This window comes from Lepidochelys kempii, chromosome 21, assembly GCF_965140285.1.
Source record: "Lepidochelys kempii isolate rLepKem1 chromosome 21, rLepKem1.hap1, whole genome shotgun sequence".
Lineage (NCBI taxonomy): Eukaryota > Metazoa > Chordata > Testudines > Cheloniidae > Lepidochelys > Lepidochelys kempii.
In genome coordinates this window covers 5,228,876-5,243,526 of record NC_136400.1, presented here as the reverse complement: position 1 = coordinate 5,243,526, position 14,651 = coordinate 5,228,876, and the positions used below count along the sequence as shown (strand labels likewise).

General features: G+C 47.3%; 1 protein-coding gene across 1 annotated transcript in view; it reads left to right on the top strand.

The window, feature by feature from the left end:
- Positions 1–14,651, top strand: part of LOC140901502 (complement receptor type 1) — a 168,762-nt gene that overhangs the window by 35,355 nt on the left and 118,756 nt on the right. Inside the window, exons 7-8 of the mRNA XM_078849847.1 lie at positions 7,351–7,458; positions 12,749–12,937. Of these exons, the coding sequence (XP_078705973.1) occupies positions 7,351–7,458; positions 12,749–12,937 (297 nt within the window). The remainder of the gene's footprint in view (positions 1–7,350; positions 7,459–12,748; positions 12,938–14,651) is intronic.

The following is a 14,651-nucleotide window of genomic DNA, read 5'->3' as shown; positions in this document are numbered from 1 at the left end:
CTTTCTGCCTGCTGAATTTCTAAATGTCTGTTGCAAACAATGGCGATGTTTGAGAAAATCTAACTTCACAAGACTCTGTTGTAAGGGAAGGACAGAGCCACCCTCCATACAGGGGTCACTACCAGCTCCCTCTGTGAGTTAGAAATCAAGGGAACAGGCTGTGAAACCGTAAACACATCATTTCCCCTTATTTCATAACTATTAGGTTACACCCTGTCTTACTAAATGTGCTTATCTTTTGCCGTCAGTTCACAGAAATGACCCCACCCTGAGTTCCACAGAAAGCACAAGTTTGGAATAAGGTGCTGTTTTTAGTTAAAACGTAAAACAGATCTGAGCTCTACTCCTGCAAGCTGTACTGTGTGAACAGACCCTGTAGTTGTGTGGAGCCCGCCTGAAATCAACAAAGATTCTGCAAAGGCTCAAGGGTCTGGCAGCACAGGGCCAATGCCTCTTTAGACAAGCACCTAACGCACATTTGTGTGGTATAAAATGTCCTGTTCTTTGCCATGCTTGCTTCAGAAGCTAGTTTTTCAGGGTGCAGCATCAAATCTACAATCTGTACAATCAACTAGCACTTCCTTATGAGAAGTACAGTAGGATTAAAAGTGTACTTCTCCAGAGCAAATTCTCCAGTGACATAGAGACTATGTGGTGACTATAGTGAAATTATTTCCATATTTTAGTCATTAAAAACTTTTTGAGATCTTAAAACAAGCTTTTAAAATTCATGAAATGATTATTTGTGTTACTGACGGGGTGTTTATTTGTAAAGGTGCATTTTTCTTGTAAGATTTAAAACATTTGTTTTCTCTTTTTTGGGCATCCACAGACTGCATTGAGTTTTGTTTAGCAATATGAACAAATCTTTCCACAGGTGAAGAAACTGTAGTTGAAGGATTTACAATGTCTTTGTTTGTTTATTTATTAAAAATAAAAGGAAAACTGAATAAAGACCAGGAGTACTTGTGGCACCTTAGAGAATAACAAATTTATTTGAGCATAAGCTTTCGTGAGCTACAGCTACAGATGCATCCGATGAAGTGAGCTGTAGCTCACGAAAGGTTATGCTGAAATAAATTGGTTAGTCTCTAAGGTGCCGCAAGTCCTCCTTTTCTTTTTGCTAATCATAGAATCATAGAATCATAGAATATCAGGGTTGGAAGGGACCCCAGAAGGTCATCTAGTCCAACCCCCTGCTCGAAGCAGGACCAATTCCCAGTTAAATCATCCCAGCCAGGGCTTTGTCAAGCCTGACCTTAAAAACCTCTAAGGAAGGAGATTCTACCACCTCCCTAGGTAACGCATTCCAGTGTTTCACCACCCTCTTAGTGAAAAAGTTTTTCCTAATATCCAATCTAAACCTCCCCCACTGCAACTTGAGACCATTACTCCTCGTTCTGTCATCTGCTACCATTGAGAACAGTCTAGAGCCATCCTCTTTGGAACCCCCTTTCAGGTAGTTGAAAGCAGCTATCAAATCCCCCCTCATTCTTCTCTTCTGCAGGCTAAACAATCCCAGCTCCCTCAGCCTCTCCTCATAACTCATGTGTTCCAGACCCCTAATCATTTTTGTTGCCCTTCGCTGGACTCTCTCCAATTTATCCACATCCTTCTTGAAGTGTGGGGCCCAAAACTGCACACAGTACTCCAGATGAGGCCTCACCAATGTCGAATAGAGGGGAACGATCACGTCCCTCGATCTGCTCGCTATGCCCCTACTTATACATCCCAAAATGCCATTGGCCTTCTTGGCAACAAGGGCACACTGCTGACTCATATCCAGCTTCTCGTCCACTGTCACCCCTAGGTCCTTTTCTGCAGAACTGCTGCCTAGCCATTCGGTCCCTAGTCTGTAGCTGTGCATTGGGTTCTTCCGTCCTAAGTGCAGGACCCTGCACTTATCCTTATTGAACCTCATCAGATTCCTTTTGGCCCAATCTTCCAATTGGTCTAGGTCCTTCTGTATCCTATCCCTCCCCTCCAGCGTATCTACCACTCCTCCCAGTTTAGTATCATCCGCAAATTTGCTGAGAGTGCAATCCACACCATCCTCCAGATCATTTATGAAGATATTGAATAAAACCGGCCCCAGGACCGACCCTTGGGGCACTCCACTTGATACCGGCTGCCAACTAGACATGGAGCCATTGATCACTACCCGTTGAGCCCGACAATTTAGCCAGCTTTCTACCCACCTTATAGTGCATTCATCCAGCCCATACTTCCTTAACTTGCTGACAAGAATACTATGGGATACAGACTACCACAGCTGCTACTCTGAAACCTGAATAAAGATCCTGACTCTGTTTTCATACTTGTTACTAGAAATTGTCTGGTTAACTATGTAAAAGTGAAGTTGAAATCTAGCTTTCTGCCCTGATCCAATCACTGGCTGCTCACAGAACAGAAGGAAGATTGCCTCTTTGCTCTTGTAGGTAAGCAACTTTACTAGGGTCCATGGATTTCCTAACCAGTATGAAAGGATGTAATCTGGATAAATATTCCTGTTTGGTCCATGTCCCACAGGATGTCAGAAGAACCCACTGAAAATGAGCTCAGATCCCTACTCTGGCTTCAGCTGCTGCTCTCCTACTCTCCCTACCACCTGTTACATTATGAACAGGAACGTTAAGAAGGTTGGCACTGTGAAAATAATGCTATTTTTTCTAAATAGGGAAAATACATGCACTCTATTGTGGCCAAGAGGTCAATAAACAGGCTATAATGATAAGTTTTTCCAAAGCTACCAGATATTTAACAGGTATCTTTAACTGAAAGGAAAATGTAAGAAGGGATAGGCAGTGAGCGCATAGAGCTTTTGAATCGTATTTCCTCATGATGAAGATATTACCCCTTTGAGGTAGTTAAATAGTCGAAGTTTTAAACTTGACAACTTGCCATTGCAGGTAAGACCTTCACATCCAGGATCCTCAGAGGATGAGATGAGTGGGTGTGAGGAAGGAAGGTGGTTACATGGTTGAAGCATCAGCATAAGAGTCAGAAATTGGAGGTTCTGTTTTCAGCTCTGCTTTTGGGTCTACCACAGATTCATTGCATTCTTTATTTGTATTAGTAGAGGGCCAAGGAGCCTTAGTCATGGAGCAGGACCTCAGTGTCCTAGGTGCTGTTTAAATACAGCTTCCAGTCTGTTGTTATGCATGAGCAGCCTTAAGAAATGCTGGATGTAACTCCTTAGTGCTTGACTTTGCAACCTAAATCAATTTTTACCCAATACAATTTCCTAGTACTTTTTAAACAGCTAACTAATTCTGTTATATACAACTGTACACACTACCACAGATAGCCACCACTTCATCTACAGAACTAACTCTATGAGCTGGCAGCAGGAGAAGGTTGTTATCCCGGAATAGCTCACCAGCCACTGGGTTCATATGCTGTTTTGGGTGGAGCTCAGCCCAACTCCGCCTCTCGCCACCATCACCTTCCCCCATGGAATGGGGCTGAGCCTGCCTGGGTTGGTTCCCCCCAGCTTGAGGGATGTACTGGGGGAGGAGTGGGAGGTGGTCCTGTTCTGACTTTGAGAGAGTGGTTGAATGGAGCTCAGCCTGCTGCTTTCCTTCCCTGCCCTGTGGCAGCTCCCAGACGTTCCCAATGCATGGGCTGAGTCTTAGAAGAGCCCTGTTCGATTATTGTGGCAGTCAAACATTTTCCTGGGCAAAAAGAAAAGGATAGGTTTCAGAGTAACAGCCGTGTTAGTCTGTATTCGCAAAAAGAAAAGGAGTACTTGTGGCACCTTAGAGACTAACCAATTTATTTGAGCATGAGCTTTCGTGAGCTACAGCTCACTTCATCAGATGCATGCCGTGGAAACTGCAGCAGACTTTATATATACACAGAGAATATGAAAAAATACCTCCTCCCACCCCATTGTCCAGCTGGTAATAGCTTATCTAAAGTGATCATCAGGTGGGCCATTTGACCTTTTTAACAGTTGGTAACTCAGCCAAAGTGCCATGATTCCTCTGCTCATATCCCATCAAGCAGCTGTTTGGTGAGTTAGCGCATGGAGTCAAAGAGCATGAAGAAGGCATAGCTGGGCACTGGGGGCCAGGCGCTTGTTAATGCATAGAGGCTAATGCACATGTGTGACCGAATGCACCCTGTATTCACACCCCACATGCTATTGTAATCATCTCTGCCTTGTTAGGTATCATTTGAAAACTCATAATTCACAGGTCAATATCATGGTAAAATGTGTGTGGCATTATATATAAAGTTATGAATTCCCCCCTGCATGACATTGGTGGGGCATGTTCAAACTCCAAAAGAATTAGGCAAAACAGGCGAAACAGGTTTTAAAGGGATGTGTGTTTACCTCAAATTTACATGTAAACAGAGTCCTCAGCCAATGAAAAGGGGAAGACAGAGGACAAGAGAGGTCTGCATTTCAGCAAACGGGGTGAGAAAAAACAGCATGGGACTTTTTACTAGAAGATTTTGCTGCCTGACTCGCACATGGAAGGAATTTGTACGAGAAAGTGCTCTCAAGAGCTTGCATTTCTAATGGGGAAATGAAATATAAAAGTGAGGGGCAAACACCCCAAGCCACTCCTCTCTCCCTGTCCATCTCCGTCTTTGTATGTGAGAAGACCAGAAGAAACAGCTGCTGGACTTGAGGGAGGTGTCCTGACAGGAAAAGTTCAGTCTGTAATGCTGATAGGATGGGGTAAGGACTTCACTTTTGAATCAAGTATAGTTTAAGTTAAGCACCAGGAAGATTTTTATCTTTATTTTTCATGTAACCATTTCTCACTTTCATGCATCGTTATTTGTACTTCCTTAAAATCTCTTTGTATTTAAATAAATCTGTTTTTATTCTTTTATTGAAACTAAGTTAAATTGTCTGGGTAACTCAATTTGAGGTGACAAATTATTGTGTATCGTTCCCTTAATGCAGGGGTGGGCTTTTGGACGGAGGGCCACATTGGGGAATAGAAATTGTACGGCAGGCCATGAAGGGTCACAAAATTGGGGTTGGGGTGCAAGATGGGGTGCAGGTTCCGGCTGGGGGTGAGGGCTCTGGGGTGGGGCTGGAGATGAGAGGTATGGGGTGAAGGAGTGTGCTCTGTGCTGGGATCGAGGGGTTTGGAGAGTGGGAAAGGGATCAGGGTTGGGGTGTGGGGAGAGGCTCAGGGGTGCAGGCTCCAAGCAGCACTTACTTGAATCGTCTCCCGGAAGCAGTGGCATGTCCCTCTCTGGCTCCGACACGGAAGCACGGCCAGGTGCTTGTGCACACTGCCCCATTAGCAGGTGCCGCCCCTACAGCTCCCATTGGAGCCCCAGAGAGGGCCATTGGAGCCTGGAGGAGCCGGAGCGGGGCCATGCCATGGCTTCTGGGAGCCACGTGGTGCGGCCCCCAACCCACCGCCCCAGCTTGAGCACTGGAGCAGCCCCCCAACCCAGCCCCCCAGCTGGAGTGGCGGAGCGGGGCCGAGCTTTGTGGTGCACGCCCCCCTCCCCTTGACCCAGCGCCCCGCTGGAGTGGCGGAGCGGGGCCGAGCTTTGTGGTGCACGCCCCCCTACTCCCTCCCCTTGACCCAGCCCCCCAGCTGGCGTGGCGGAGCGGGGCCGAGCTTTGTGGTGCACGCCCCCCTACTCCCTCCCCTTGACCCAGCGCCCCGGCTGGAGCAGGGCAAGCTCCAGCCCCTGCTCCCCAGCAGGAGCTTGGGAGCTGGCTTAAAATGGCTCAGAGGCCATAGTTTGCCCACACCTGCCTTAAAGGGACAACAGAACTATCTCTGGACGGCCGAGAAAAGTTTTTTTTCAAGGGAGGAGGGGAAATCTGGGAGTAGGAGTGTCTTGGGTTTACCCTGAAGAAGTAACCAAGGCTGATAAAAGCCAAAGTGTAACCCAAGCGTGCCTGGCAGGTTGTGACTTGCACGAAGGAAGGCTGTTCGTGGATGGCCCAGGTGGGAGCTACTTCCACAATGCATTGTAAGGCATCCTAGGTTGCAGGACAGGGGTGACACAGCCCTCAGTAGTCTGGATTGCACCTCGCCATGTCACGTGTATTTGGAATCACACATGGGTGGCTCAGAAGCCAGTCACTGCACTGAGAGGCAAGTGCCATAGAGAAGGATAACTGTGAGAAGCTAATTGTGTATAAAGCTTTCCTGGAGCAGCTTCGCTCCCCTGAGTACCCTTCCTGGGCTTGGCAAACCAGGTCTGACAGGTGTGACAGAATGGTGGTGGTGACGGACATTTGAGGAAGAATCTTAGGATGATAAAGGCTTTCCTAGAGATATGGGTGGAGTTCAGCCCAGAGCAGCGACGAGAAACAGGACCTCAGACTGTAAACTTTGTGGGACAAAGACCAGGCCTCTTAGTCAGCTTGGAACCACTACGTGTTTTCAGTGCTATAAAACATTTTCCTCAATCGCAGTGACTCACCGTTTATAGTGATTTTACAGAGAATCGTTAAAAAAAAAAAACTAAGAAAAACTTTAGCCAAGTCCTGGAGCCTTTATTGAGTACTTACTCGGTCCCTCTTTAAACACCCCTTTCAGTCAGTGACTCTTGCCAGAACGTCAGGACATGTGTCCTACTGGGTTGGATCAGAAACTAAATATAGCAGTGTGGAATGGACCAGGTATATGCATTATGGGACTGTTTCCTCTTCCTTCCCCCCACCCCTCTCAACCATGAGACTGTGCGAGAAATGCATCATGCCTGATGGTTGAGTTTATATCAAAGAAAGAGGAAGTTGTTTTTGGTCTAATGTAATAACGGTGATGTACAGCTTCTTCACAAAAGGAAAAAAAGTGAACAGAGTTAGGTGAGTACAACCAATGGGGTTTTATATCTTTTGAAAGAAACAGCTCGGGCCAGTGTAGGAACCCTGCTCCTGGCAGCAGCACCGGGGCAGGCTGTTGCACTCAGGGATACAGCCTGGAAGGGAGAGGGGTGGAGGGCTTTAAATGTTTCAATTTTACACCCTAACGCACAAAAGCAACCAAGGGTTAGATGTGGTGGGTGGTTCCCGGAGCAGCTGCCCCTCCGTGTAATGTGCCCACGGCTGCACCCACAAAGACACACGTGCAGAGGGGCGAGCTGGCCCCCTGCCTCCGGGGACACAGGCTCAATGCTGATCGCTGGGAGGGAACCAATAACTCAGGGCCCAGCGCAACCTCTTCTCCCCTGCCCCTGACCCCAGCGCTTGCTCTGCGGACTGCACTGGGGTACAAAGCAGTGACACAAGCCCCGCCCCCACTCCTCAGGCCCCGCCCCATCCCTCCTGGCCACGCCCCTGCTCCCAGCCCCCGCTGTCCTTCCAGCTCCGAGCCCGACGGTGCTGGGGGAGCCGGAGCGAGCGGTCGCGCCCCTGAGCCTCCGCTGCCGGCCCCGCCATGGTCTCGGCTCCGCGCTGCCGGCCCGGCGCCCGGGGGCTCCTGGCGCTGCTGATGCTCCTGCCCCTGCCCCTGCCCGGGGCTCGCGGTGAGTCGCGGTGGCCCCAGCAGCGGGCGGTGCCCCGGGCTGCGCGGGGCCGGCGGGCGGGGACCTGCTGCTGCCCCGCGCTGGGTGCGGAGCTGGAGGCAGCCAGCCCCGCCCGAGGGGGCGCCTCGCCCCACTGGCTGCCGGGCTAGTCGGGGCCCCCTGGGCAGCGAGCGGGCGCCGGACAGCCGGGGCTCCCGATGGGAGCGGGCGGCTCAGCGGGCTTGGCCCGTCGGTGCGGGCGTTCCCGCTGCCAGAGACCCACTGGGGGGTTTCTCTGCACACCCCCTGAATTGCCCCGCCCCCCGCATTCTTGTGAACTAGTTACATGCAGTGTTGCTCGTTTAGTGAGTGTTTGGAAATTTGAATGGAAATCGAAATATTAATACACACTTTAAAAGCACATAAAGTGTATGATAAAATATGTGCATCTGAAGAAGTATAATAGATTTGAGAGGTATGAACATAGACTAGCTTCCTTTTACAGGTGTTGGGTTTTTTTTTAAGACCGTGTCAGTGCATTCACTTCTGTGATGTTGGCCAACCTAATAATTTCAAATGATGATTTGTCAGTAAAGTCTCAATGAGCTCTCCCTGACAGCTAGTGGTGAGCTAGGGGCTGGGGGAAAGGCTTCAGGACCAGATTGTATTTACACTCACACCTAATCTACCTAGGTATCCAGCAAACAGAGCTGTGTTGCCCAAGTGATAGATTTTGGCTGGGGTTGGGTTACAAATCACTTGGGGGGGGGGAAGGGTGTAATGAAATGTTGTTGTTCTTATTGTATGAGTAAAGGGCAGTAGAACTGTACTTAGCCTGTGCTGGTTGAGGGCAAAGAGAGGGGGTGGGGACAGGTGTTTTGCTTGATGGTCCGCCTGAGTCACAAGTATGATTTAACCTGCCCTCTCCACTGTTTAAAGACAGAGCTTGTTAGGCTCCATAGAGAGTCTTTTGTTTTGTTAAGTGACCACTGGAACTGAAATCAGTGATAATCGGGTCTAAGTACATAGACAAACTGTGGGACTATGTTTCTGTGGAAGAGATGGCCCAGTCTGCCCTAGCACCAACGTTCCCCCACTGAGAGCTCAGCTGAAATCATTGAGAGCCGGGTGGAACCTCAAGAGACCAACTCGCAGAGGTCATAGTGGCAGGTGGCAGCAGAAGGTGACGGTGCAGGGCCATTGGCAACAGAGCAATGGAGTGAACGGTGGCACAAAGAACAACAGTGGCCAGAGCGAACAGTGAGCAGCTGCAGGAATGAGCAAGGTGCCTTCTTCCCCCCCACCTGGGAGGTGAATCATGTGAAAGCACCTATGAACTCTGAGTCCCCACTGACCAAGGACAACACCGGTGAACGTTAATGAGACTGTTAAGAATGCTGGAGACACAACACAGTTCATGCGAACAAACATGGCTATGGCATCATATTTTCAATTTAAGCAAGAGATACCACACGCTACAAACTGGAAGCCAGTGTTAAGTGCATTGTCACTTGTTCATCCTGAAGTTGAACACTGGTTCTGAACAAGACGAGCAACTGCTCACTATCTTTCTGCAAGAAACTCAACTGACTGGCTAGAAGCATCTGGTGAAAGATTCAACAGTTGAAAAATTGAACCACATTCAAAAAATTTGCATACATGGCTGATGAATGCACCGATGTAAATGGGCATCAAGTATTGAGACATTGTGTACGTTATCTTGATGTCACTGGTTGGCCAGTAGATGCATTTCAAGATGTTCAAGTTATTGAAGACACATCGGCTGCATCTGTGACAACCCACATCTTAGAAGAGTTAAATGCTTGTCAATTGGACCCCAAGCAGATGGCTGCTTGTGCATTTGATGGAGCTGCAAACTTCTCTGGAAAACATGGTGGAGTACAAGCTTTGCTCAGAGAAAAGTGTAACCCTAATCTCTCCTATACACACTACAGAGGCCATCTACTCCAACTAGTGCTAGTACGAGCTGCAGACTCTTCAAAAGACATTTAAAAAGCTATAAATTTAATGTCTTCATTATATTCTTTTTTCAGCAAGAGTCCAAAAAGACTGAATATCTTGGAAAATATAGAAGATACACTGGGACTGAAGTTCAAATTAGTCCAACCTGGGAAAACCCTCTGGTTTTCTCATGAGCGATCCTTGGCTGTTGTCTTAAAATTACTCCAGCCGTTATTACTGGCTTTGGAAAGTATCTTCCAAGATGGGATGGATCTAAGTAGTGAGGCTGGTGCATTACTTTTGCTACTATGTTGAGAGAAGACTATTGCCATTCTCTCTCTTGTACGTCTACTGTTGAAACCACTTGGGTCATTTAAATAATGCCATCCAGGCATCTGCTACAACAGTAGTAGATCTTTGTCCAGCTATAGAAGCTACAAATGGATCAATCAGAGAGCTATCCATTGAAAAAGTACTGGAAGACGCAAAGACTTCAGTCCAGAAGTTGACTAATGGAGGCATTTATATTGAATCCTGAAGTGAAGAGGACAATAAGTGTTTAAGTTAACTGAAAAAGTACACGGACTTGATTCTTAAAAATCTACAACAGCGACTTGTAGATTCTACTCAACATCTCCGTAGCTTTTACAGATCCCTGTCCGATAAAACACCAACAGTTGAGTGGAGTGAGGCACTACCAGCAATGGGGCTGCCATGGGATCAGGACAGAATAGAGAATTTGAACACAGAGTGGAATATCATACGACGAATGAATGAAGATTTGACTTCAACTTCTTTTTTTATCATCACTAGTGGCTCGATCTGATCTTTGTGCTGTGTTTCCTGGGATGAAAAAAGTAGGAATTCATCTCTTGCTACTCCAAGTCACAACAGCTGTAGTTGAGCGTTCTTTTTCATCATTGAATATAATTTTGTGTTCTGAAAGAAGTTGCATTCTGCCTGATCACGTGAGTGAACTAATGAGCATATCAATTGAAGAAATGGAAGTACCAGACACACGAGAAGCCACCAAAGATGAATGCATTGCGTTCAAGAAGTTCATTAACAGAGTTGTGCAAAATTATAACAAGAATCATAGAATCATAGAATATCAGGGTTGGAAGGGACCTCAGGAGGTCATCTAGTCCAACCCCCTGCTCAAAAGCAGGACCCATCCCCAGTTAAATCATCCCAGCCAGGGCTTTGTCAAGCCTGACCTTAAAAACTTCTAAGGAAGGAGATTCCACCACCTCCCTCGGTAACGCATTCCAGTGTTTCACCACCCTCCTAGTGAAAAAGTTTTTCCTAATATCCAACCTAAACCTCCCCCACTGCAACTTGAGACCATTACTCCTTGTCCTGTCCTCTTCCACCACTGAGAACAGTCTAGAACCATCCTCTCTGGAACCATCTCTCAGGTAGTTGAAAGCAGCTATCAAATCCCCCCCTCATTCTTCTCTTCTGCAGACTAAACAATCCCAGTTCCCTCAGCCTCTCCTCATAACTCATGTGTTCCATTCCCCGAATCATTTTTGTTGCCCTTCGCTGGATTCTCTCCAATTTTTCCACATCCTTCTTGTAGTGTGGGGCCCAAAACTGGACACAATACTCCAGATGAGGACTCACCAATGTCGAATAGAATAGAAACCAAGAAGGATGTAGATGTAGTGCTTCACAGAAGGCTTGAGTAGCCAGCTTTAATTTGTGGGATTGATTTTAAAACATGAGTTAAATCTAATAAAATGGTCATGAAACATTTTTTTCAGTTTTTCCTATGGTGCCATACAGCCCACCTTCACCCTCATGGTCTCACCCTTCATCGGCCTTGACCTCCCCCCCCACATCCCCCCAAATTTGAAAAAAAACAACCCCCCATTTCAATTCCTGGGGAAAACACTGGACCCGCTGTGTTTCTGCTGCAGGAGACAAAACAGGGCAATTATAGAGTGGTCCATCCCCTGTTGTGCAGTGCCAGAGTCTGGCAGGCAGAGGTTTAAGGGCACCCAGAGCATGTGATTGCACCCCTGACCATCTTGGCTAATAGCCATTGATGGACCTGTCCTCCATGAACTTAACTAATTCTCTTTTCAACTCAGTTATACTTTGGGCCTTCACAACATCATGTTCAATTATGTTAGAAGGGAAGGGAGGAAGAGATATGGGGCAATAGTTGAAGGGATTGGTGGGATCAGAGGATGGCTTTTGAGATTGAGGGAGACCAGAGCTTGTTCACATTTGGTTTTAGTGAGATGACAATGTGTCAGAGGATCTCCTATTGTGAATGGCACTCCAGGCATGTTAACTGGGCCAAAGATTATCCATCTCTAAAACTGTACTGTAATTCTCGCTGTTCTGCGCAGGAATCGATTATTTACAGTTCAAAGAATTAATTGGTGGTGTGGCTACAAGGGCAATACACCTCATGCACGTGGACATCTCGCACTGTAGAGTCTCAGAAATATTAAGGAAAACGAAATGAGTAAAATCATTTGCATTTTTTCTTGTTTGTCTTAGCTATGTTGTTCAGTGGTACTTTCACTTGTGTGTAGGAGGCAGAGCTTTGAAATATTTGTAGGAGAGAGAGAAGGAGCAATTCTGGGATTGGACCTGTCTACTTTTAGCCTGTTTTGTCAGATACTAACACTGTAAAAGTCACTCTAGTCATCTTGCGGCATCTTCTGGGAGTAGCCTGATTGTTTATATGATTTTTGGAACAGTCAGATGAGTGAACTGATGATCTTTTCTTTTGCAAAATTCCTTTTTATACAGTGTCTAGGCTGAAAACAATCCCAGGCACCCCTGAACAAAACCCCAAATAAAACTGCTGATTGAAAGGGGGAGAAATGTCCATTCTAGCTCTGAGCATAGGATTCATGGTGGTCAAAAGAAGTTTTTATTTAAGGGACGAATCTCTCCAGCTTGACTTGGCCCACTAGCTGGCCCACTTGGAGTGTGGGTGGGAGCTTCAGAGTTGCTTAGGCGGGAGCTAGTCATGCAGTGGGGACTCAGCTACTCTGTGCTGCTAATCCAGTCACTCTCTGCACCTCCACCATTCTTCTGCAGCGTGGTTGCTCTCCCTAGGCTAATTCCTGTCTTAATAACTTGACCTAGCACAGCAGTGAAGACATGCCTTTAGTTTAAACCCCTGGCCGTGTGAAGCTCATCTGTGCTCATAGGCCACTGGAAAACCTGAGGAACCCCCCACAACGGGGCTCACTGACCTGTGGCAGGTCCCTGTAGCATCTAAGGCATGTCAGAATCCTTTTCAACAAAGGCAGCTGGGTGAAATTATTTAAAATCAATATCTTTCCTATTGAAATGAGAGTATGTTCTTATGTTTTTCTGATAGGTCTGTGTGGGACCCTGCCAAGGCTCCGTCGTGCCATCCCCCGTGATACTAGTCGCACAGAGGGCTTCCCTATCAACGCAGAAGTGACATACAAGTGCGTTGATGGCTGTGTTAAAATCCCTGGAAAGTCGGACACTGTAGTTTGCCTTTCAAACTCAGAGTGGTCAAGCATTGGAGAGTTTTGTGATCGTAAGTATTTTATTTTCTCTGGAACAAATTTGCTCGGGCCACCCTTCGCTGAAGGAAATGTCAGACTTTCCCCCACTGAATAGGTCTACTCAAAATTAGCTTTAATAACTAGTTTCAAGTTCCTTGCTGGATCAGTGACAATATACAGTTAACCTGCTTATTCAATAATCTTGTTGCAAAGCAGCCTGGGAACATCCATCAGTGAGACGACTTGTGCTTGGTTCCGAAATGTGCGATTAAGATTGACAGAAATGGGAAGTAATTTTATATTTGAGTTTTAACTTCATAGAAATAGGTGGGGATGCCTCCATCCTCGGGATGCTCATACAGTTTTGCTGCATCACCTGGCATATATGAAATAAAGCTGTTTCAGAAATGATACAGCTGAATAGTACCACTTATATTACTATATTGCATAAAGGTCCTGGCCAATGGTAGCCAGGGGGGCGGTGCCTGCGGGTGAGAGCTGAACGGAGCTGTTTGCGCGCCTCTGCCTAGGAGCTGGACCTGCTGCTGGCCGCTTCCGGGGCACAGAACGGTTCATGGTGCCAGGATAGGCAGGAAGCCTGCCTTAGCATCCCCGCTGCACCGCTGACAGGGAGCTGCCCCAGATAAGCCTGTGCCCCAATCCCCCTCCCCAGCCCTGAGCCCCCCCCATTGGGGGAGGGGGGGCTATTCCTGCACCCCAAACCCCTCATCCCCAGCCACAGCCCAGAGCCCTGCAGCCCTCCCCCAAGCACCCCAACCCTCTGCCCCAGCCCTAAGCCCCTCGCCCACCCCTCATCCCCAGCTCCATTGGGGCGCAGGCATCAACAATTTTCTTAACTGGGTCACCAGAAAAAAAATTTGAAAACCACTGCCCTAAAGAACTCTAAATCCAGATTAACAAGAAGATGCAACAAATGGATGAAACAAATGGGTGAAGGTGGTTGGGAAGGAGGGCAGCCTGTTTGCATGTAGATTAGCTGTGCTTGCAGTGTGGCTGGCCTCGTTTCTGGCTTGTATAAAATAGCAGGGTTCTACAGGCACTACAGCAAAAATAGGGGTTTTTTTAGAGGTCAAAGTAGCAGCTATGGAAGAAAGCCTGGAGGTTCTCTGGAAGTGGCTGAAGAGGCGATGGTTGGGTATGCTGGTAGATCTCAGCTGGTAGTTGACATGACAAGATGAGACCTCTGGTAGGTAAGGCAGGGCTGTGAGGAGATGTGCTTTGAAAGAGAGGATACAAAGCTTGTTTTTGATGTGGCAAAGAAGGGAGTCCTGGTGGAGGGATGCAGAGAATAGGGGTTTACATAATCTGAAAAAAAGCCAAGTCCATAGAGAAGAATATAAGGGCCTGGACAAGAGCTTTGGCAGTCTGGACTGAGAAAAGCTGGATCTTGGGGAATTTAAGAAGGGAAAATGGCAAGATTTGGATACAGCCGGGACATGGTCAGGCTTGACAAAGCCCTGGCTGGGATGATTTAATTGGGGATTGGTCCTGCTTTGAGCAGGGGGTTGGACTAGATGACCTCCTGAGGTCCCTTCCAACCCTGATATTCTATGATTCTATGAGGGTCCATAGAAAGGGCTGAGTCAAAACTAATGCCCAGATTACAGGCATGAGCAGCTGAGAGGAGGATGATTTTGTTCAATCGGTGGCGACTGAGGATGTGGAGAAGGAAAGATTTGCAAGGGAACACAAGCTCTGTTTTTGCCATGTGCAGTTTAAGCTACT